The sequence below is a fragment of the Protomyctophum parallelum genome (genome assembly GCF_964188405.1).
Source record: "Protomyctophum parallelum genome assembly, chromosome: 6".
In the NCBI taxonomy this organism is placed as follows: Eukaryota; Metazoa; Chordata; class Actinopteri; order Myctophiformes; family Myctophidae; genus Protomyctophum; species Protomyctophum parallelum.
The window spans coordinates 38,821,653-38,844,152 of NC_139701.1; the positions used below are offsets into that span (position 1 = coordinate 38,821,653).

The 22,500-nt window shown below is 46.1% G+C and overlaps 1 protein-coding gene across 3 annotated transcripts in view; it reads right to left on the bottom strand.

Moving 5' to 3' along the window:
• sema6bb (sema domain, transmembrane domain (TM), and cytoplasmic domain, (semaphorin) 6Bb) overlaps window positions 1-22,500 on the bottom strand; it is a 173,712-nt gene that overhangs the window by 2,069 nt on the left and 149,143 nt on the right. For all 3 annotated transcript variants that reach the window (XM_083767714.1, XM_083767713.1, XM_083767715.1), the window contains exon 17: window positions 1-793. This exon is cut by the window's left edge and continues 2,069 nt beyond it. In XM_083767714.1, coding sequence (XP_083623840.1) covers window positions 1-793 — 793 coding nt within the window. The remainder of the gene's footprint in view (window positions 794-22,500) is intronic.

Below are 22,500 nucleotides of genomic sequence, written 5' to 3' on the forward strand. Positions count from 1 at the left end.
AGGCCCTGGCGCTGGGAGGGGTACGGCGCTCCATTGTTGCTGTTGTAGTTGAGCGCCTCGTGGCTCCAGCGGGGCTCCCCATAGTCCATGTGGGGCGTCGGGGCAGAGACCACCCTCCGTCGGTCGGGGGAGTCCTGCGGCGTGGCAGGGTAGTTGTACTCCCCCGCCGAGTTCCTCAGAGGGCCGGCGGGGCGGCTGCCCCCGTGCTCCCCTCTCTGTGTGGCCAGGACTAAGTAGCGCTGCCGCTCTGTGTGGGGGGGCAGCACCACCTCCCCTGGCTCGTCCAGCCGGCCAATACCACTGCCCTGCAGGTACTTTGAGCTCAGGTAGATGACGGAGCTGTTGGGGCAAGGAGTCCCGACGGCGGTGAGGAAGGTCTGACTCTGGTCCCAGTCGGTGTCGGGGAGACGCATGGGCCGTTTCTGCTGCAGAGGCGTCTGCTCGGGGGTGGGGAGTAACCCTGGGTCCATCTCTCCTTTAGTCCAGCCGTTGGGCGTGACAAACGGGTTGTCGTTGGCCTGCGAGCGGCGCCTCTCCCCGCCGCTGGTTCTCGTCACACTCATCACCGACCCGCTGCGGCCCTGTCCCAGCATGCTCTGCTCCTTGTCCCCTTTGCGGCGGGCGCCGTTCGCGCCGGCGGCTCGGGAGCGACGGTGGCGGTGACTCATGATCCAGCAGACGGCGAGGCCGGAGAGGACGGCGCCCGTGGAGAAGGCGGACACGGCGGACACCACGAGCAGGTTGACTGATACCAGACCGTCAGGGTCTTCAGTGAAACTCTCCTGAAGGAGACCTATAGAGGTAGAGACACAGACACAGGGAGAGACATAGACAAACAGAGAGAGAGAGACATACAGGGTCATCAGTCAATGGGTGGAACCTGCTAAAGAAATCAACGGTGTATGTCATTTAGAAAACAGGTGGGAGTTAACAGCCTGACAAACAGCCTATTCCCCTGTGGGAGGACAGGGCAGACCGCTCTCCAGTGAAGCTAGCTCTGCCATTGGTGTAATGGCTAATTGTGTTCATTACCTTAAGTGGACTGTGATTTTAATAACTGTAATAACTGTCTTCCTGATTGAGAATAGCTCTGAACCCTGACACGTTTCACAACATTAGCCTTACAGAGGAAGATGACAAGTCTGCCGTTAATTAAAAAAAGTTTTCACACCGTATATTTATTCATTAAAAAAGGTCCACTCTCGCCAGGATGAACAGTGTTTACAGATAAGGTGTGCAAGTGGTGGGGAAAAGACAATGAAAATATACCTTTCTCTTGTGAAAGTACACGAGACGATGTGCCGTGGTGAACGCAGTTTATGAATTAAGAATAAATAAAAATGACAAGAACCAGACACCGGAGATCAATTAAGAAAATGTCAGGAGAAAAGTTGTTCTCTGCTGTTAGAGCTCCAGGGACCGATATAATAGAGAGAGAGAAAGAGAGAGAAAGAGAGAGAGAGAGAGAGAGAGAGAGAGAGAGAGAGAGAGAGAGAGAGAGAGAGATGCAGAGGAAGGAGTTGCCTTAAGCAAACTCGAGCAATTGGGGCCTTAGATAAACATGGTAAATGTTTCTGAAATTACAACAGCACTCTGAAGAGTGTACAGATGTAACCAAAAGGACCCTTCCGGCTCCATTTGATTCCGTTAGTGCACTCTTCTTTGGAGTTCAATTAACACTGATGATTTCAGGCTACTGTGTAGCAGAGGACTGTTGCAGCCAGGACGGACCAATAAATCCTTCCAAGCAGGAATTAAATGGACGTCATTAATAGACACTGGTGGGAGTCACTTGCTCAAGATACACCCACAGAATAGAGAGGAGTGTAAGAAAAAGAATGGGGGAAAGAATAAACAGAGAGAGAGAAGCAGCAGTAGTAGCTTTTCTTAAACAAACAAATGTTTATTGCCTGACAAATTTGTTTTAATGGGAACAAATGGACTGGATTTTGCTGCTGTACTGTTTTGAGAAAGAGCATGGCCACTGATTATTGGAGCTTCTCTTATTGGAGCCATTTCTCCTTGTGCTTTCTTTTGACATTACATCTGTGAACATAGTCTCTAAATGGCTGCCTGTCACAGAATACTGTATACTGCTGTGTAAGGAAGGACAGAGGGTACTTATTCACAATCAGAAATATGTTACTGTTCAGAGTAAAACAAAACTGCCCGCCGGTGGAGGTGATTTGAACCTCACATTGGGCTCTCACTAGTGGAGCTAACATATATACCGAAGTCTCACTCATTCATCCCCTGGGGCATGGGAATAATTCTCTATGGAGAATAACATTGGGTCATTATAGAATCATATGGGGGGTATATTCATTGAAGGTGCTACAATAGCAGTAGTTAGACTCATATTGAAAGCATCATTACAATCACATGGTGTGAGATTGTAAAGCACTTATACATACCTACGGTCATGAGTTCTATCCCAGCCACCGCCAACTCAGCGTATGAGTAGCATGGCTTGAGTGTAGTTTTCAAGTTATCTTGTTTGGGACCAAAGTGGTGAATTGACATGAAGGCAGATGTACTGACCAACTGACCGACCTTAGAGACCTACATCTAATATAATTTGGTGGCATTGTTGCATAGATATTTTATTGATAACTGGAAAACTAAACAAAAAAAAACAAACATCAGGCACATAGTATAAGTGTACAATGTAACGGGACGGCGCAAGTCATATGAGATACATCATGCTCTACTCATTGTATTGAGTAGAGCACCTGCACATCATTCTGTCGAACAGAGATAAAGCACACAGAGATTAGCTGGACCATAACCTTGACAATGGCTCTTCAACCACATCATTTACAGTCCATACGGCTGCTCCACGGCCCATTGACACAGACCTACAGTAGCATTAATCAACATGCCTTGTTGGTCAATCAATGTCCCTTTCAACACTAATTAGCTCTTTATCTGTAAGCCAATACACTCGAGTGATACATATGGCACAGTGTGTATACATGCGGTGCCGTGTCATTAGTCCCAAGGCTCATTGTTCCGACGGTGCGTTGGTCCGACTTGCGCATTATCCCGGACCCTAATCCTAACCCTAAATCTAACCGCACGTGGAAGCCATGGGTTAGTCTTAACCGGCCACGTATGTCAAAGCCATGGGTTAGTCTTAACCGGCCACGTATGTCAAAGGCATGGGTTAGTCTTAACCGGCCACGTATGTCAATGTCAAAGCCATGGGTTAGTCTTAACCGGCCACGTATGTCAAAGCCATGAGTTAGTCTTAACCGGCCACGTATGTCAAAGCCATGAGTTAGTCTTAACCGGCCACGTATGTCGGACTAACGGGATGTCAGAGTTATGGGCAGTCCCTGTGTGTACAATACGGATGGCAGTAGTGGCCATGCAGTGGCTGTCTTTGTATCGTAAGGTTCCCGATTAAAACTCGAGGTCAAAGTGTCCTTGAGCGAAACCCTTCAACCTGCACCTACAGTAACTGCGTCTGAGGAGCAGGCTGCATGGTGCCTTAAAGGTGTGGTTCCCTCGGTGTGTGAATGTATGTGTGAGTGTAAAGCACATTGTAAACTTTTGAGAAAGTCACAATATAAATGCACCATTTATGTATGTGCAGTATGTATAGTATATATACCCTCAAAAGTGGACAATTCACAGCTCTGTGATCTTGGTATTATCAGGTTCCACCTCTTGCAGAAGATGAAATGAACGTGCCCCCCACACAAACATACATACTGTAGGTCTTTGTGCTATGTCTGAAATTGCATTTCTGGAAACGTTTACGTAATATAAGAGGGCCAAAATTACGTTTACAAACATCGGATTAGCTTTTCATTTGATGGAATGTGACAACTTCAGTGCTCAATGTGTCGAAACCACTCCTAACACGGACAGATCCCTGGGATTTGGCACTGACATCAACAATCTACCTCACTTCCTTCCCCGCGTCACGCATCCCTGTCACACAATTGGTACACAATTACGCAGGTTAACCAAGGCGGATGTCCCTTCAGTCGTTGTGTACTCAGCTAAACACTCATATTCTTTAATGTTCATATTGAATTTGGCACCCCACTCGCCGAGATACTTTTCTCCCGCAGGCAGCCATAAACAGTTTGTTGGCCTCTATGCTAAGCCCAGCCTAAACATATCCCTGAATCACGGCGTATTTATTTTCATACCGCGGAGCCAATATTCCGTCTGGAATGACTGCCAGCTTCTATTACGATACCAATCTTCTCTCCATTGTAAGCGTGTTGGTGAGGGGCAGAGGCGCTCCGGCATATAAGAGATGGCATTCTGAGGTTACAGACATTGTAATGTTTATTTACAGTGTCCACCACTGCAGGGGGAGCATGAGGAATGAGGTAATGAATTGCTTTGTGGCTTGTGAAATATTTCTATAAACCGCGGCCTTGATGACTATGTAAACAACAACGGAACAAATTGGAATCGCAGAACATTCTGAACCGGCAGAAACGGCGGAACCACAAATCCCCTTCTTTCAGATCGCATCTGGAATTGCTCTGACCGCACTCTGAGGCAGAGATTTTAAGATATTTCTGTAACATTTACCCTGTCTGTGATCCGGAGTTTCGGCGTGACACTTCAGATTAAATCCTGCACGGCTACAATAATAGCCCTGTCATCTCCATGCACCACAACAGGCCTTGACAAGGGTACAAGTGGGTGCATGTGTGCACACTTGGATGTGTGTGGGTGTGCGCTGAGTGTGTGTCTGCACATGTCTTTAGGTGGCTTGAAATTACACCAAATGGACTGGCCATTTTCTCCTCAAAACAATTAAATTACATTATTTCTGCCCAATCATACCCAACATGTCTCCTCTTTTCATTTGTCTGTCTGTCTGTCTGTCTGTCTGTCTGTCTGTCTGTCTGTCTGTCTGTCTGTCTGTCTGTCTGTCTGTCTGTCTGTCTGTCTGTCTGTCTGTCTGTCTGTCTGTCTGTCTGTCTGTCTGTCTGTCTGTCTGTCTTTCACATACTGTACTTTCAGATTATGTTCTTTCTCTCTCTCTCTCTCTCTCTCCCTCCCTCCCTCCCTCTCCTCCTCTGTCTCTCCAGATGCACATCATGTGATAAGGATCCTTGTTCATTAGACAGTATTGCCTTTGGAGCCACTCTGCTGTGTGTGATGCTTTAGGGAAAAGAAGATGATGAAAATGAGGGGGTGGATACTGTAGATGGGGAATGGGGAGATGTGTGTGCATGCGCATGTGTGCGTACGTACGTACACGCGTGCGTGTGCGCGTGATGGAGGACAGACAGGTTTCTCTGCATCCTTCTGAGGGATGACAGTAGAAGCAGCAGTGCACGCTCTCTCTCTCTCTCTCTCTCTCTCTCTCTCTCTCTCTACCCATATCTTCCCTTGCTTCTTTTCCTCTCTCTTCTCCCCATCCCGTTCACTCATTAAAGCTTAATAGAAGCCAAGGGGCCTGCATGGCTGTCTCCCTGACACACACTCAACGCATGTAGGGGGCTTCTAGCTCCAATTACAACCAAACAACGAGAGAAGAGATTATAGGACGGGAGAAGAGAGTATAGGAGAGGAGAGAACGAGAGGAGACGAGAGCATAACACGAGACAGGAAAAAGATGGGAGGAGAGGAGAAGACGGGAGAGAAGAGAGGATAAGAGGAGAGGGGAGATGAGAAGCAAGGAGAAAGGGTTAGAGGCAGAGGAGAGAATTATAGAAGAGACTAGAGAGAGGATAAGGTAATGCATTTAGAGAGAGTAACATAAACTGGGGAGAAAGGGATACGGGTGCAGAGCTACGAAAACGAGAGGAGAGGACGAATAGAAGGGAGGAGAGGAAAGAAGGGGAGCAGGATGGGTAGATGCAATTACCCTCTGCTTCTATCTCTCAGTTTAGCTGCCTCTCCTTTGATCAGTGCAGGGAACGGCTGCATGGTGAGAAACTGCTTAAGGTTTCAAAATAAAAAAGTTAAGTTAAAGCAGCACTACATATGTAATTAGTGTATTTAATGAATAAAATGTAATTCTGTCCAATCAATCTGTATGGTATATAGACTAGTATGTGTTAATACAATATAACTTATACAATTGGGGTGGCGGTTGCATTTTTGTCTCCCTGCTCTTCTATTGAGACATTTAGATCAAAGGTCATGTCTCACCTAGACACAGGATCTGTCACAAATTTTAACCTGAAAGGTCAAGATTAATTGTATCCCCTGAGCAAGCAGGCAGGCTCTATAATCTCAATGGTAAAAACATACTCTCCCCCCATGCCTTGGTGGAGACAAATATGTCAGCACTTGCACAAGAAACTGTGTTCAAACTTTGACTTTCTTACACACTAAAATCAAGGTCAAGTGAGAAAATCACCTTAAATAAAAGTGGCTTGCGAAGGAGGCGCAGCATGTTATTCTGTTATACAGTGCACTGATAGAAATTAGGATCGTGTTCATGAGGGAGAGTGACAGCGGCAGCGGCATGTTGTAGCATTCTTTGATGCTTTGAGACGCCATGGTCAGGATTCGAACTTCATTCTTTATTGTAGGTCTCATGTACAACAGAGTAGCAGCATCCCTGCCTCCCAGCCTCCCCATCAATGTCTCACACACACTTATATTGACAGGCAATGTCCACATGGACATTTGTAAATAGAGGTGAGTCGTTACAGGAGTCAAACAACAGGTGATGAGTATTGAGTATAGCTCCCTTGCAGTCTCATCTACTAAGATGTTAATGATTTGAATGTTACCACCACAGGCATCAGCCGCAGAGTCTCCGCCAACCGCGGCAGGCGGCAGTGTTTCTCTGCGGCATTTAGGAAGGAGGAAGTTATTGATTTTCAAACCCAATATCAGGGAAGCTGAGCGACTTTACAATGGTAACTGTAAACTGTGTCAGAATGCGCAGAGGCATGGTATACATCACACAGAGCCCCAAAATGACATTGAAGAGCTTGTTCTGCCTGCTTGTTTACAAAACAGGATTTTTGCTTCGTATCAAATGACAAAAAGAAAAAAACACAAAAAAGTAATTGTTGTGGGTTGTGAAATGAATACAATCGTCTCTCGTATCTGAGCGAGTATAGAGATCTTTAATCAGAAGATGTAACGATGGAACTTAGCAGCCCGGTGTTGGAACACGCACACCCGACCACCCCCAGAACACATCAAAACAAAACAAAAAGAGTGCTGTAGTGTCCCGATGGACCCGCCGATGTGGCGAGGGCACACATCTGAGGCTGAGCTTGAAGAGCTGTGACATTGTCAGCTTACAGTGCAGATGATCTGAGCGGGCTTTCATCTGCACAATTCAACATTTATCCGTTGATGTGCTTATACATTAACATAGGCATGCATGTGTCTGTGCATGTGTTCATGTGTGTGTGTGTGTGTGTGTGTGTGTGTGCACACGTGTGCATGTATGTGTGTGTGTGTGCATGTGTGCATGTGTGCATGCATGCGTGCGTGCCCACAGGCTGATTCATATGTTGTGCATCTACACTCTACAGTATGTGTACAGTAGAGGTGTGTGCATTTTATAACACATAAAAACTGGGAAAAGCATCTGTGCCATTTTAGATTTGGGCTTAAAATAATTATTTGACACTTTGCTTAATGGCTATAAAAAATGAGCAGATATACACACTCTATGTCGAGCTCGTAGATCTGCTATTTTAGAAAGATCTTTAAAATGAGTGACCACCGGAGAGACGGGTGACAGCCGGAATGTAGACGGCACCCGGGAGCAGTATGGGTTGGTGGCGCCCCAGACTGTGTCTTCCGTGAGGAGGAAGCCCAACAAACCCACGGTGAGGCTTTTATAGGAGGGTGTTGTTGGGCGTCTGGTGCAACTGGTGAGAGCAGGAGTGGACCTGGTGAGACGTAGAGGGGCCCGGACAGGAGTAAACCCACAGAGCCTAGTCCTTCCACGTGCCAGATTGATCTAACCTCCCAGTCCCGGCAGAGTAGTTCCGGAGCAACGGATTGTGTGGCCCTGTTCTGTCCCTAATGGGACTGATCGAGGGTAGCTATACTGGGATGTAAGTCGGGACTTGATCACCCCGGCTGGGTCACCTGAGTGAGGGGTATGATGTTGCGAGACCCGAAATCCCGATGACCTTGGGATACATCACGTCCCAGGTGCATTCATGCGATGTTGTTTTTGTTCTTAAAGCAAATCTTTGCTTCTGGCGGTCCCTGGAACTAAATATTAGAGATGGGGGACCACGTCCAAATACAGATAATTTTGGGGACATTTGTAGAATTGAGCTCTGGTCAGTGTAAGTGATTGCCTGCACACTGTTGCTCAGTGATTTTTGCTCATTATCTCTCTCTCTCCCTCCTCTTCTCTTCTGTTGAATGACTGCAGGCACAATCTGGTCTCTTGTTGTTTCCACAGATCCCTTCCTCCCATCTTTCTTGTCATTCTCACATTGCCTCTTACTGTACATTATTTCAACTATACAGTATACTCCTCTCCTATTTCAACAACTCTTGTCAGTTTCTTCCATTCTCTCTCATTCCATCTTTCACTCCGCTCCACCCCTAACTGAGCTGTGGAGTTCCAACGAGGCTGACACACCAAAGCATGCTCAAGGATGGATTGAAATAAGTGTCAGAAAGAATTAAGACTGTTGTAAAGAGGAGCGTGCAACACTGTTCCAAGACTCTGTCCTAACCCTTCTAGCTCATAAACACTATTTACACTTAGGATGATTATACCTGTTATGATCCTTTACTGGTGATGCTTTCCCAGAGTACATGCAGTCATGGGAGCAAAAAGAATAAACTGTGGTAACTGTCTCCAGACAGAGAAATATAATAAAGTGATATTTATTCAACTCCAAGGTGAAACTCCTGAGGGCTAGTAGGATGCACCGTATGCACGTGTCTTTCATCCTAACCGATCAATATGCTGGAACATTTATGTGTGCACGCAGGCCATGTGTTTGCAATTAAAATTCCATCAAAATCTCAGGCGAAAAGGCATTCCGTTAATAGATTCAGGTCTTCAGGCGGGCCTATTAGGCAGGACAGATCAGCATTTAGCTGGCTGGCTCAGAGTCAAGGTTTGGGATGATGACTGCATAACTACATGCATACACAGGAATCCTGCTGCTGTCTCTCTCTCTCTCTCTCTCTGCCTGTCATCACATTGTCAACCTCCTTTTTTGTAAAACTATCGCTGACTGTTCTTGCTCTCCCTCAGAGAATGTTGTCTGCTGACTTGTGTTGAAGGATAATAATTGGGCAGCGTTTTAAAGATACTGTGTTAAATGTATCACATGAGGCTTAACACCGTCCACCCTTCGTGCACCCCACCACATGCCCCATGCGGTGTAATTAAAAGTTAAGACCTTTTTGCTCTCCGTAAACGTTGTTCATGCCATGTGCACAATCTGCACACGTGTCGGTGTCAGGAATGTTCCTCATTGAGTGTTGCAGATTCAATTATATCAGACTATCAGTGGACCTTCACGTTCTTTATCAATCTTTAGTGAGAGGCAGCTTGGACGAGGCTGTTAGCTGTTAGTTTCAGCTGCATCCAATCCAAACAAAGTAACTGGGCTGTGGCGGACATTGTGGGGAAATTGTTTTCCAGCAGTGCATTTGTGCTTGTGTGTGTGTGTGTGTGTAGTTTTCCCTCCCTAACCTGTGGCCTGAAGGTTATGATAGCATTGGCTAAAGCAAAGTATAGGAATGTAATCGATATCCTCAATTTAGGTGCAAAGGAAACGCACGCTGTGGAAAGCAATCATAAATGCGCGCCAAACATGTCACCGGCGATAAATTGGGGAGCGCTCTCTCATAGCCTAAGTCTTAACGATCCACCCTGGGGGTTCATATATCTAACTCGCGCACAATTCTAACTTAATCTGTCTCACATGCAAAAAGCTATAAATCAACATCCTTATAGCCATGCTTGCTTATCAGAGTTATTATGTGTGTATGTGTGTGTGTGTGTGTGTGTGTGTGTGTGTGTACCGTGATATCCTGCCCCCCTTTGACTACAGTCACCAGCTGAAAACACACAGGCCTACTTGTTTTTTATGTCAACACCCCCACTGTGCTGAGGCATTTGGACTCGTTCCCAATATATTTCTGAAGGTCTTAACGGAATGATTAAACCATTAGAGGCCCTTGCATTCGGGTTCTACAACATCTGGTTGGATGATTGAATATGCTGTCCCCCCCCCCCCCCCCCCCCCCCCCCCGCCTGTTTAGTGGCTGGCTGGCTGGCTGCCTCAACCGTCCACCCATTCAAGTGATTTACAGGAAGCCTTTAACAAAATGTGTCCACCATGGTGGGGGGGGGGTTGGCTGGGTCTTCTCAGGTACACACAGTGTGGCACCACCACGGCGTGGCACCACCAGACCGACCCTGAAGTGAAATGAACAGCCAGACACGCAGACCACCATGCCCCCTGAACTGAACTAAAGCCCCCTTTAACGTGCTCGATACCACTACACGGTGATGGGGTGAAATAAAGGGGAAGAGACAGAGAGAGAGACAGAGAGAGATAGAGGGGAAGAGAGGAAGAAACCACAGGAGGTTATTGACGTGATAAATAGAAAGGGAAAAGAACGGGGGGGAGAGAGAGAGAGAGAGAGAGAGAGAGAGAGCCACAGGAGGTTACTGATGGGATGTGGAAGAGAGGAGATGTTGTGGGATGCAGGGAGTTAAGGCAACGCTCCGCTCAGTCCATTAATGTCTCAGTGACAGACACAGAGATCCCAGAGCACAGAGCGGTGGCATGCAGCGTTCTGGATGTCACACGCCGTCACGCACATACACGCACACGCACAGTCGCACACACACACACACACACACACACACACACACACACACACACACACACACACACACACACACACACACACACACCTTCAGCCCAAAGTGTTACAGAGCAGCCTTCTGCACGGCTATTAGTCAGCACCGCTGGCCACACAGTCACCCAAAGCACTTATTGTTTTCATCAACGGGGAATGAGCGTGTGTGAGTGTGTGGGTGGGCGTGTGTGCGTTCGTGCTTGTCTCCTTGTGTGTGAGTATAATTATGTCCGTATTACAGTGGTGTGCCGTCAGGGCCAGCAAGGCCTTCTCTGCTGGCCCTGAAATTTATATTTTATAATAAATATTTATTTTTCGAAAATATATTGTATTTATTTTGCTGCCATCATTGCCCTGTCTCTCATTCAGACAGGCTGGACGCGCTGCTTCCATTCTGTGCAGGTACAACAGCGCTTGTTTTTTTTTTAACCAATGAGATTATTTCCTTGTGTTGGCTCCGGGTAAAAATCTCCACCGTGAGGCCTTCAGGCTCCCCAGTAAATCCCCTTGCTGTTGAAATGAATGGGAGCGATATAGAGATTGACAGGTTCCTTAGCCAATCAGATTTTGAGGTTGCCCTGCTGGGCGTTTTCTTTCAAGTGCCAGGGTGAGGGTACTCTAGATGGCCTTTGATGACGTTAGCGTCTTGCCTGTACCCTGTATCCCATCACTGGGGAAAATAATTGTCCAGTGAGAAAAGAGAACTGGTGTTTAAAAGTTTCTGCGCGAGTTCCCATCTATGGGTTGACTGAGATAGCTAAATTAACAGATTTAACTCACAAACAAACACGGAAAACGGCTGAAGGAGAAGAAACAGATTTAGTGGTGGATTTACAGTCAAAGCCTTTTTCGAGAAGGAAGGACTTTTTAAGAAAAGCTTGCAGGGTCGACCGTGGTATGATGCAGGCAGCCATGGTAAGGATCTTTATATAATATTTATATATGATCGTTTTATAGGCTATGGTTGTGGAATGTGGATTGTGGACTTGTGGTTGTTGTTCGTGCTGACAGACTGACAGTGTGTGGCCGAATCTCAAGTGGCTGTGCGCTGCGGAGCTGTGTGTGTGTGTGTGTGTTGTGTGTGCTGCGTGTGTGTGCGCTGTGTGTGCGCTGTGCATGTGTGTGTGTGTGTGTGTGCGCTGCGCGTGTGTGTGTGCGCTGCGTGTGTGTGTGTGTGTGCGCTGCGTGTGTGTGTGTGTGTACGTGCGTGCGCTGCGTGTGTGTGTGTGTACGTGCGTGCGCTGTGTGTGTTTACTATAGTCCCCGGTGCAGCTTGGCTGGGATGTGCGACAGAGCCTGAGTGTGGTTCAGTTCCACTTATTTTTTGCATGCTTTCGTGTTGTATAAGAACATATGACAGGTTGCTGTTATGTAATGCAGTTGCCATTGTGTTTGTGTGCGTGTATGTGCGTGTGTGTGTGTGTGTGTGTGGGGGGGGGGGGGGGGGGTGAAGGCCTGGTTCATTTCAGCACCGCCCGCCACTGCCGTATTAGGCAAAAAAACTGCATCAGGATTGTTATGTTTTACACACGGCCGCTGAAGGTGGTGGTGTGTATGTACGTGCGTGTGTCTATGTGTCACTTTCCAGTGCAGTATCATCCTCTCTCCGCATTCACATCGACATGCACACATACAGTATATGCACACACACACACACACACACGCACACGCAACACACACGCACACACACACGCATACGCACACGCAACACACACACAATCTGGAGTATAGACCAAGGGGCCAGTGAGGCACTCCAACGTTGAAGCACTGGGCCCTAGTGGTAAGAGGAAGGACTGCAGGCGGACGGTCGCAGACCCGTGGCTTCATGACGAGGAAACCCTGTGCAGCTGGGCTTTAACATTGAGCGCTCGGTTGCACTTCCGCATTTGGGCACCAAAATGTGTCCTTCCGGGTGCTTCAAAACGCCACTGAGCAACTTCCACTGACATGAATAGCGGGGGGGGGAAGAAAACACCATTGGAAGGTTTAAAGGTTTTTATTGAATGAGAGAATGAAGTGATGAGGAGGGTTGTGATGATGAGGAAGAGAGCGGGGCGTGGGTTCCGGGGGTTCGCCGACCCTGAAGTCTTTGGGGAAGGGGTCGTGTGGCGGTCAGCCCGCGGCACACGTGGGGCGTGATCGCGTGGCGGTCAGCCCGCGGTACGCTTGGAGGCGTGATCCCCCGTGGGAACTGTGAGGAAGGGACGAGGTGAGGAGAGAAGGAGCAGTGGAAGCTGCTGGTCTTGAGGTGGTGATGGGGATGGTGGCGGGATACGAAAAGCATAGAGGATGCTGGGTTGTCTGAGGCGGGTATAAGTAGGCTGGGTAGATTGGCAAGGAGGGCGGAGGATGGCATGAGGGCATGGTCAAGGTGTGTTTCTCCGCCACCTGAACATCAGTTGTTCCAACTCCATTTCGACATGTGGAGAGGAGGAGCCAGGATTGAACGGCCGGCCCACGGATAATTGGACGACCTGCACTACCTCATGAGCATAATATGTCTTGTAAATTGATTGTCTTTGTTTCATGTGACTAGTTTAACCACTTAAGGTAAGCCCTCATCCGTTGATAAATAGCTAAAATATTAGCCAATAATGTGTTGCAAAACAACACATTGTGTGCTTGTAAACCGGTTAGTTACAAAATATTTGAAAGAAGGAATTTGAAGAAATTTGGGACACCATGGGTTAAAGTAGTTAACCACAGCCTGTACAGTATGTCCAACTGAAGAGGACATCTCAGCGTTCTGTCTGGGAGGAGGATGTGAGGAAGAGGAGAAGTTCTGAGTGAAGAGGTGGGTGGGGAGAGAGGAAGGCCAGACCCCCAAGGAAACCACAAAAAGCCGCCATGAGTCCCAGATGCTCTCCGACTCTTCAACCCGCCGGCGTTGCTATTGTTAGCTTCTGACAGTTGACTCTGAGCTCCCTATCATCTGCACACCTGCAGCCATGCACGCACGTGTGCACGCGCAGAGACACACTACACAGATATGCCTACACTCAAATCGATGCACATACACAAGCAAACACACAGACACACACAGACACTCATAGACACTCATAGACACACACACAGACACTCAGTCAGAGAGTACATCAAGTGGATTAATATGGACTTTACTGGGTACCTCAATTAATTCACCCCTCTCTCTCGCTCTCTTTCAGAGAGTTAGAGGGGAGGCCAACTCCGGCGTCAAGGTTACAGAGCCCTCTCTCAGACAGTCAGAAAGAAGAGACACAAATGAACGGTGTTCTCTCTCTCTCTCTCTCTCTCTTTCTCTCTGTCTCTCTGCTGGGGTTTCAAACCTCAGGGAAACACATTTATCACGGGCCCACTTGAAACGCTCCGCTTTATAAGTGTAGCTAGCTGCAGTGTAAATACATGGCCCTGCGTGGTCGGCTTTTATGGGCTCCCTGTCCCCGCACTGCGGCCCCCTCTCCGAGCCACATGAAGCAATTAGAGGGGAATGAGATTGGACTGCCGTGAATTTGCCAACTAATTTTCTTGGCGGTGGCGGTTTTGAACGGACCCCCTTGCGAGTGGGGTTCGTTCAAAATCACCACCAACCGCCACCGGGAAGATAGGAGGGAAGGAGAGAGAGAGAGAGAGAGAGAGAGAGATATTTGCTTTGTGGTGACGTCACCAAGTCCCAACATGACACCCTACGCAATAAGTGTTCAATTAACCCGAGTGTGTGGAAATGGCACCAAATGGACCCCTTTGGTTCCGTTCGTATACGCTCTTTAACACACACGATTTTACAGTGTGCCGCAGTGTCCCCACGTTATTCTCCTTTCATTGATGTTTCGGCGGACCTCAATTAGAGAGTGATTGCAACCCGCTGTTCCGCCAGTCAAAACACTGCCTTTCTTCAGGAAATATTTTCACAGCCCCATAATTGCTTCCATCTGTAGCTACATTGTGCCGGAGCTAGCGGTGTCATTATGGCTGAGTGCACTCGCAGCACTCAGTGGCAACAACAGTGTATGTGTGTGTGTGTGTGTGTGTGTGTAAGCACACGTGCTGGAGATTGGATTATGCAGTGTTGTTGCATTTGCACACTGTTTAGAAAGCCTACAGTGGGATTAGTAAAAGCTTGCCGTTGGAATAAGAGTAGCGAGCGAGGCAGGAGGACCGAATCTCTCTCTCGTTCTCTCTCTCTCTCTCTCTCCTACAACGACAGCTAGCTTAAAATAGGTAGCAGATGAGCTTTCTGTGCAAATACAACTTAACTTGTTTCCCAATGATGAAGCACGATGATTGTTATCAAGCCTGATTTGGTAGAGCTACCAACACGATGTTCAAATACCAACGATTATTTAAAACTAAACCTTGTGAAATAGATTTTGATTGTTTGAGACCCCCACGTGGCAAACGGAAAAGGGAGACTCTGCTAGCTGTGACCCAGCGTTTAGACCCAGCTGAAACTGATCTGTCTGCCAGCTGGGGTTGTGACCTGGTAAATTACCTGAGCCTGGTCTGTCGCCGCGTTGCAAAAACCTGCCGTAAGTGGATATGACACCTTACACCGTCTGTTGACGCCTGCACCACATCCCACTCATTATTGTGTTTACAGCACTGGGCTTTATTACACAAACACATAATGTATGTGTAACCACATGCACGTAACCACACGCATGCACGCACGCACGCACACACACCGATGCTGCGCATCGGCACATGCCTAATGAGGCTATGGTTTTCTCCATCAGGACAGTGTCTGTCAATAATAACAATGTATTTAGATCCACAATAAGTCATAGTTGGAGGTGTGGTGATTGAGCCTTGCTCTGGGAGAAGTCTGCTAATGACTTGCAATGTATTAATGACTTGAACAGAATGCACAGCCGTGCTCAGACTCAGTGATATTCAGACACACACACGTGCACGCACGCATGCACGCATGCACACAAACACACAGACACAGACACACACACACACACACACACACACACACACACACACACACACACACACACTCCATCTCCTTTTTCAGTCTTACACAAACATCTCCTTTAGCCAAATTACCTCCCTCACCCCAGGTCATCTCAACTAGAAACTGTGCTGTCTAAAACCTGCTTTGATCAACGGAAAAGAGCGACATGTCTTGAATGTGTGATTGGAGCCGAGAGAACGATAACACAGTGTGAAGACACAAGAGAAGTGTTTTGGACAACTGAGACTGAGGCATAAACCACCATCGTTACACTTTCCTCGACTCCACAGGCCTGCATATTTGCCGGCACCCAAACGTTGCACATTGTTTTCATGCTGTGGTCTTCTTATTGACCCGTTAAGACCTGAGGTCTAAGAAGGTCTATGCCTCAGAAGGTCTATGCCTTCTGAGTCAGTAGTTCTAAAACTTTGTTGTGTCAACTGCCAAGGACCCTCACATTGATTTGCATTTCACCGCTGACACCCCCATCCGCCAGGGACCCCAGAAGAGAAGATTTGTGTTAAGAAAAACGTCAAAATTCAAGATTTTCAAAAAAAGCAGATGTACTCGTACAAGTTTGTATATGTGCTATTTTTGAGAACCACTGTTCTAAATCATTGTTCTAAATCCTATAAGAGTTATCTGAAAAACTTTTTTGCTATAGCAAAAATGTTTAAATGACACAGATGCTTTCCCGATTTGAATGGGTTGCATTCATCTTCTTCCAGAGAAAGGTGATGCAAGGTGATGCATAAGAGCTTCAAAGGATCTACTAAAAATGAAAAGAGAGACCATTATGACAGATATAAAAATAAAGATATATGCGACGGGTGTGGGCTGATGAGATTTAGACTGAGCATCAGTCTAAAAGTATATTTAGTCAGTGCAAAGCCTATTACATCGAACAGACATTATTCATGCACGTGTTAGTCTGAATTTATTTCAAGATTCCGTATAAATGATTAATTCTGGGAATTTGGGGCATCAAGGAGATTTTGACAACAATTTGCATCTTGTGAACAGAATAATTAAAGGGAACATGGTATAAGCATCACCGTGTCAAGTCTCCGAGCTATTTATGAGGCATACAATTAGAAGAGGGGAACCTTGCTGTGACAAAGGGATCACACAGTAAAGTACGGAGTGTCAATTCAACTCAGTGTAAAAAATGGAACCCGTATGGAGAAGCCTTAGAGTATATATGAATAGAGACGGCACCCGGAGGAAACCCTGAGGCGAAATGGACATAGTGGCCGAATTTGGTATTGCAGTTTGGACCCAAATCGTGAACGCGCTGGTCCGTTGACTATCATTGCGCACGTTCATGATGACACGTGAACGCTGTTTCATACGTGAACGCACGTGAACGCGTGCAATGATAGTCAACGGCCAGCGCGTTCACAATATGGGTCCAATCCATCCCAGAATGCACTCTGTTCCTATACCCGGAAGGAGGAAGGAAATCGCCTCATGCGCTTTTGAGCAACTTAATGCAAGTGGATGGGAGGAGAAATCCGGTGCCGTCTCTATTCATATAAACTCTAAGGGAGAAGCGCCCGGAGGGAAGGCTGACGGTAGGATGGGTTTCTGACAGCCAGGCTGGGTTTCAGTCTGGATAGGAGGTCTAATCAAAGGAATCAGTGACAGGTCTGTGACACGAGAGACGCCAGACGTCTTCTCAGTCTGTTTATCACAGTCGCCTGGTCTGGGGCAATGGGGGCAGTGGTGGAAAGTAACTAAGTACATTTACTAAGTACTGTACTTAAGTACACCTTTTTATTATTTACTGGAGTCTTTTCAATTTCCAATACTATTACTTATACTCCACTACATCTCGGATCCAATTATTGTACTTTTACTCCACTACATTTATTTGAAAACTTTAGTTACTATAGTTACTTTGTAGATTTGGATTATTATTACCATACAGGCATACAGTAACCACTTCAGCCCTATTTCGGCCATTTGTAAATAGCCCATCTACAAGCTTGTGAGTTTGTATAGATCCTCTATTTTCAAAAGATTTTTAGACATTTGAAAACATGAAATGGGACATTGTGCATAATTACTACTTTCTACGTTTGGTACAATTTGATGCCAATATTTAGTACTTTTACTCAAGTACATTTTGAATATTCGACTTTTACTTGAGTATTTTTATATTGCAGTATTGATACTTGATAAATGTGAGCACTTTTTCCACCACTGGTGGTTTAGTCTGGGGCCATGGGGGGAGATGCTGTCCTGGAACACATCTCTTCAACCTTCCTCCCTCCCCCTACACCGCGTCTCCTCTGCCTCCCTCCATAGCCCACACCTTCTCTACACATCACCTCTTCCCATCACTCCACTCCTATCATGATGATTCATTCCACCCCCCTACTACCTCATTGCTGATCCCCTTATAGTTATACACCCTTTATTATTATCGTCACCCCCGTTCCTCACCTCCTATAACCTCTTAATCCTGCTCTCCTTCATTCTATTTCTCTCTGCTCCAACCCGCCCCCCACACACGCGTGCATGCACACACACACACACACACACACACACACACACACACACACACACACACACACACACCTAGCCCCGATCTGATTCACCCAATCTGGCCTCGCCCCCACCATCCATTCCCACTTTATAGATTCACCCTTGGTTATCTATCGGACTGCCATCAAGCCAGAGGAGAGATGGAAATCGATTCCCCCTTCCAGCAACTATCCGGCTAAAGAGAAGGCGAGGCAGTTAGCAGGGCCTCCTCCAGGCAAGGCCGTCCATCTATTTCCCTCTGAGGCGTGCGATGTCAGGGAGGACTGCTGTGGTATAGACTAGACTCTAGAGAGCAGGGCTGCACGCGACCGGATAGAGGCAGAGCAGAGCGCCCATGAAGGTTGCAAAGTACAGCTGAGACTTTTGGCCCAGACTTTATTAATTAATTTATTACTCAACAACATGCAAGGCCAGGGTTATAATTTATAATAGGTTTTACGAAGAAGAAAATAAAAGGGAGAAAAAGAGCAGGGGGGAAAAGTGTACCTAACCTAAGCGTCACCCTTCGCTGTGAGGAGAGGATTGGACAGTCTGTGTGGTCAAGTTTGACACGGAGGCACTCAGGAGCAGTGGTGCAAGACGTACTCACAGTAAAAGTATTAATACCACAAGGTAGGAATACTACTTTTCAAATGTATAAAATGTATCCAAATCTTTAGAAGATCGCAGAGATACAAGCTGTGAGATACAATGTGTCGCATGGCATATACTGTATACAGCTGAAGTGGTAGTGTATTTTGTAATAATAATACAATCTAGTCACAAGTAACAAGTAACTAAAGTTTTAAGAATAGAGTAAAAATACAATATTTGCCTCTGAGATGTAGTGCGGTAGTGGGGGTAAAAGTTACGCCACATTACACACATACGTACAAAGTACTACACACAGAGACGAGGTGCATTTATATTTTTGTAGTGCAGTACTTGAGTAATTGTATTTTGTTACTTTCCATCACTGCTCAGGAGCCAATGAGAACAGAGATAGCAGGGTTAGAGATTGTACTACTGACTGTCCTCAAAGACATGCAGAGAGCAAACATCTTCCTCTCCCATCTGACATGTCAAGAAAGATACATACCTACAAACAGACAGTTGCAATGTGTCTGTTGCAGAGATATGAAAAATTCAACAACCAAAAGTCATCTGTCTACTCCACCCAGCATCTAAAACCCTGTGGATTGTGTGTGTGCGTGCGTGCGTGTTTGTGCGTGTGCAAACAAGATCGTGACACGCACTGTAGGTTTTTGCCTGTATATTTACATATTATGTGACACAGGAAGCCATGCAAAGAGGAAATAGAGACAGGCAGAAATACAGATAAACCCTCAGACATACAGTGCAGTATTGTACTGTAATGCGTTGCAACAGAGAAGCAACGCATCCTGAGCTGAACTTGTGTGAGTGACGATGTGACAGGAGAGACGTGTTCAATGTGTAACCGCGTCAGTGACAGATTTGTCACAACCACGGCTTCTTGAAACCTCTCATTGTCCTCCGACTGCTTTTCAAGTCTCCAGATGGATGAAAAAAGACTTGTCTCGTCTTCGCAGGGAGACAGAACGATAGGAGCTGCAACGCACGTCCATGCGAAACGTAAAGAGAATCAATATCAGATAGAGAGAGAGCCTCTGTGGAAAGCAGAGATTATGATGAAAACAACAAAGAGCCCGGACCGGTGGCGGTCTCGGGTATATAACTCATCACAACATCTGAGACACAGTGTCGGGTAAGCGCTTTTGGCAGCTGAACAGACAGATGCTGATGCTGGGCCCATGCTGCTGCTGGCGTTCCAATACCGACACAGACGCCACCACAGCGGAGATGGTTCATCTGAAGCGACAACACAGCACAGCACTGTCAGCGACAGACCCAGGCCCAGCTATACTCATGTCAGGATTAGAGTCTCACTGTGAAGACATCTACTGAGATGAGTTCCTGGCCACGTCCTCAGAGACAGAGTGAAACCCAGAGAAGACCCAGGCTCAGCTATACTCATGTCAGGATTAGAGTCTCACTGTGAAGACATCTATACATAGATGAGTTCCTGGCCATGTCCTCAGAGACAGAGTGAAACCCAGAGCCAAGCAGGTCAGCCGCCATGACACCATTATGCTTGTTTGTTTCACCACCTTAAAAACGTATTTTTTCTAACTGATATCGGTGACGACTTAAGCCCTATATATTGTAGCTCAGGTGTCTGCAACCTTTTTTAAATGATTTAATGATTCATTAAATGATTTATTTTCTGGTGTGCCATGTCAACATTCATTTTAATGACACCACATAAAAGATTCCAACATATTTTGAATTTCCACAAATATAATCTTTTCCCTTCTTTTTAAATATATTCTTTCACATTGTTATAATGAATGATCTTCTCCCCAGTCAGAGTTCAGAGTTTTAATGAATGTGCAGGATGTAATTTACATAGGCTACAGATGTTAGGACATTTATTTGACTACATCTTTTAAATAGTTTATTTTAAACCAAAAATCCTCTCTCTCACACTTATGCCAGTGTGTCAGTGATCACCCCTAGGTTGCCTACCCCTGCTGTAAGTACTTTGCTGTAAGTCTTATCGCAAAAATAGTAGATCTACAAACTCAGATTATATTCCATTGAGACGTGTTGTGAACTAAATTAATCTATATCCATTGCCTATGTCCGTCTATTTTTGCCAGATGTTTATATTTTCCACAGAATGATGACATGCCTAGAATAGGGAAGCTATGGTTCATACTGTAAGTGAACATCTAGAGTATAGATTTTGATGGAAAGTGGCCATAACAGCATGATTAGAGGTTTTATTCAATTTGACGACGTCAAATTCTGACGAGCACAGAACAGAAGAGGATGTATTACAGATAATAATAATGTGACATTTAGCATTTCATTGCAAGCTGCTTGTACACGGCTGCACTGTGTTCTCCTTGGAATTGGAATGTCCAATTAAGCCATAGAATTTGGAGGCTGGAGGGTTTAGCGGCCTTTCAAGAAGACACTCAAGTTTTATTATTATTTATTATTATTATACTGTGTCAGGTCTGTAGACTGTAGAGTCGATGCATACAGTATAACGGCACATGACAACAGACCCAAAATAGATCCATGCATGCAATAATCACAGGGTCACAGTCAGATGGACACAGAAAAGACACTGACCAAAACCCCCTGGGTTCAATCACCAAAAAGGTGAAAAGTGGAATATTTTTCGGTTCGACAACAAGCCGTGGAACTATTTTCAGGGGGATTTTCATGTATCAAAGGCACAAATACTTCGGCGTGGCTCCGTGGCAGTGGAGACAGGTTGCAAGGTCAGCTTCAAACAGACTAGTGCCTGGAAAGGGGATTAGTGTGGTGCAGGGCCCATGCAGGCTATGCAATATTTATCAGTGTGTTTCTTGGGGTGCGTGGCACATGAACTCAGGGACCCTGCAGAGCTAGGTGGAGGATTAATTTGCACAAATGCCTCATTGGAATTAGTGCTCAGATCAAAGAGAGGGGCGCCACAGGGCTAGCCAGTACCGCTGTGTTGTGTACTGAGCCTAAGATTGGGCTTCAGTACGTGTGACTGATATTTTCATAATGACAGGGAGAAGGAAAAAAAACATCAAGGGGAAGTATAAACCGGTGCTGAAACTAATTATCCAAAAGTAAAAGCAACGAGAACTCACCCAGGCTGCACAAAAACTAATTTCACCCACATTTTTTACTGTGACGTGACGTGACAATAAAGTTGTGAATAAAGTCTGATTCTGACGGCACACAAACTAAGAGCTGAAGGTAATGGTAAACAGCACGCAGAACAACGTTAACGAAAACCTACGACTACGTGCATGGGGATTTACTCACCCGCTCGGAGACAATATGAGATGAGATTACACCGCCAGCCAGGCCTTCTGCAGGCCCTATATAACACTGTTTCCCAAACAGTGCGTCGGGACCCATTTGTGGGGCGCAAACACATTTTTATGTGTCCCTTCATTTTTTGTTTCAAAACATTTCCCCAAAAAAACAATGGTTTAAGATGTACTGAAAATCCTCTGCAAACTAATCTAGTCTAATTTCTCTTTTGGATCACAGGCCAAAATGTTTGGGAACCGCTGCTGTATTAAACCGTTTACTAGAAGAGAGATTCTACAGAACACTGAGCTTGTATGGGACTTGTGCCTCTGTATACTTGGTGAACATACAGTATAGTGTTAAGATGA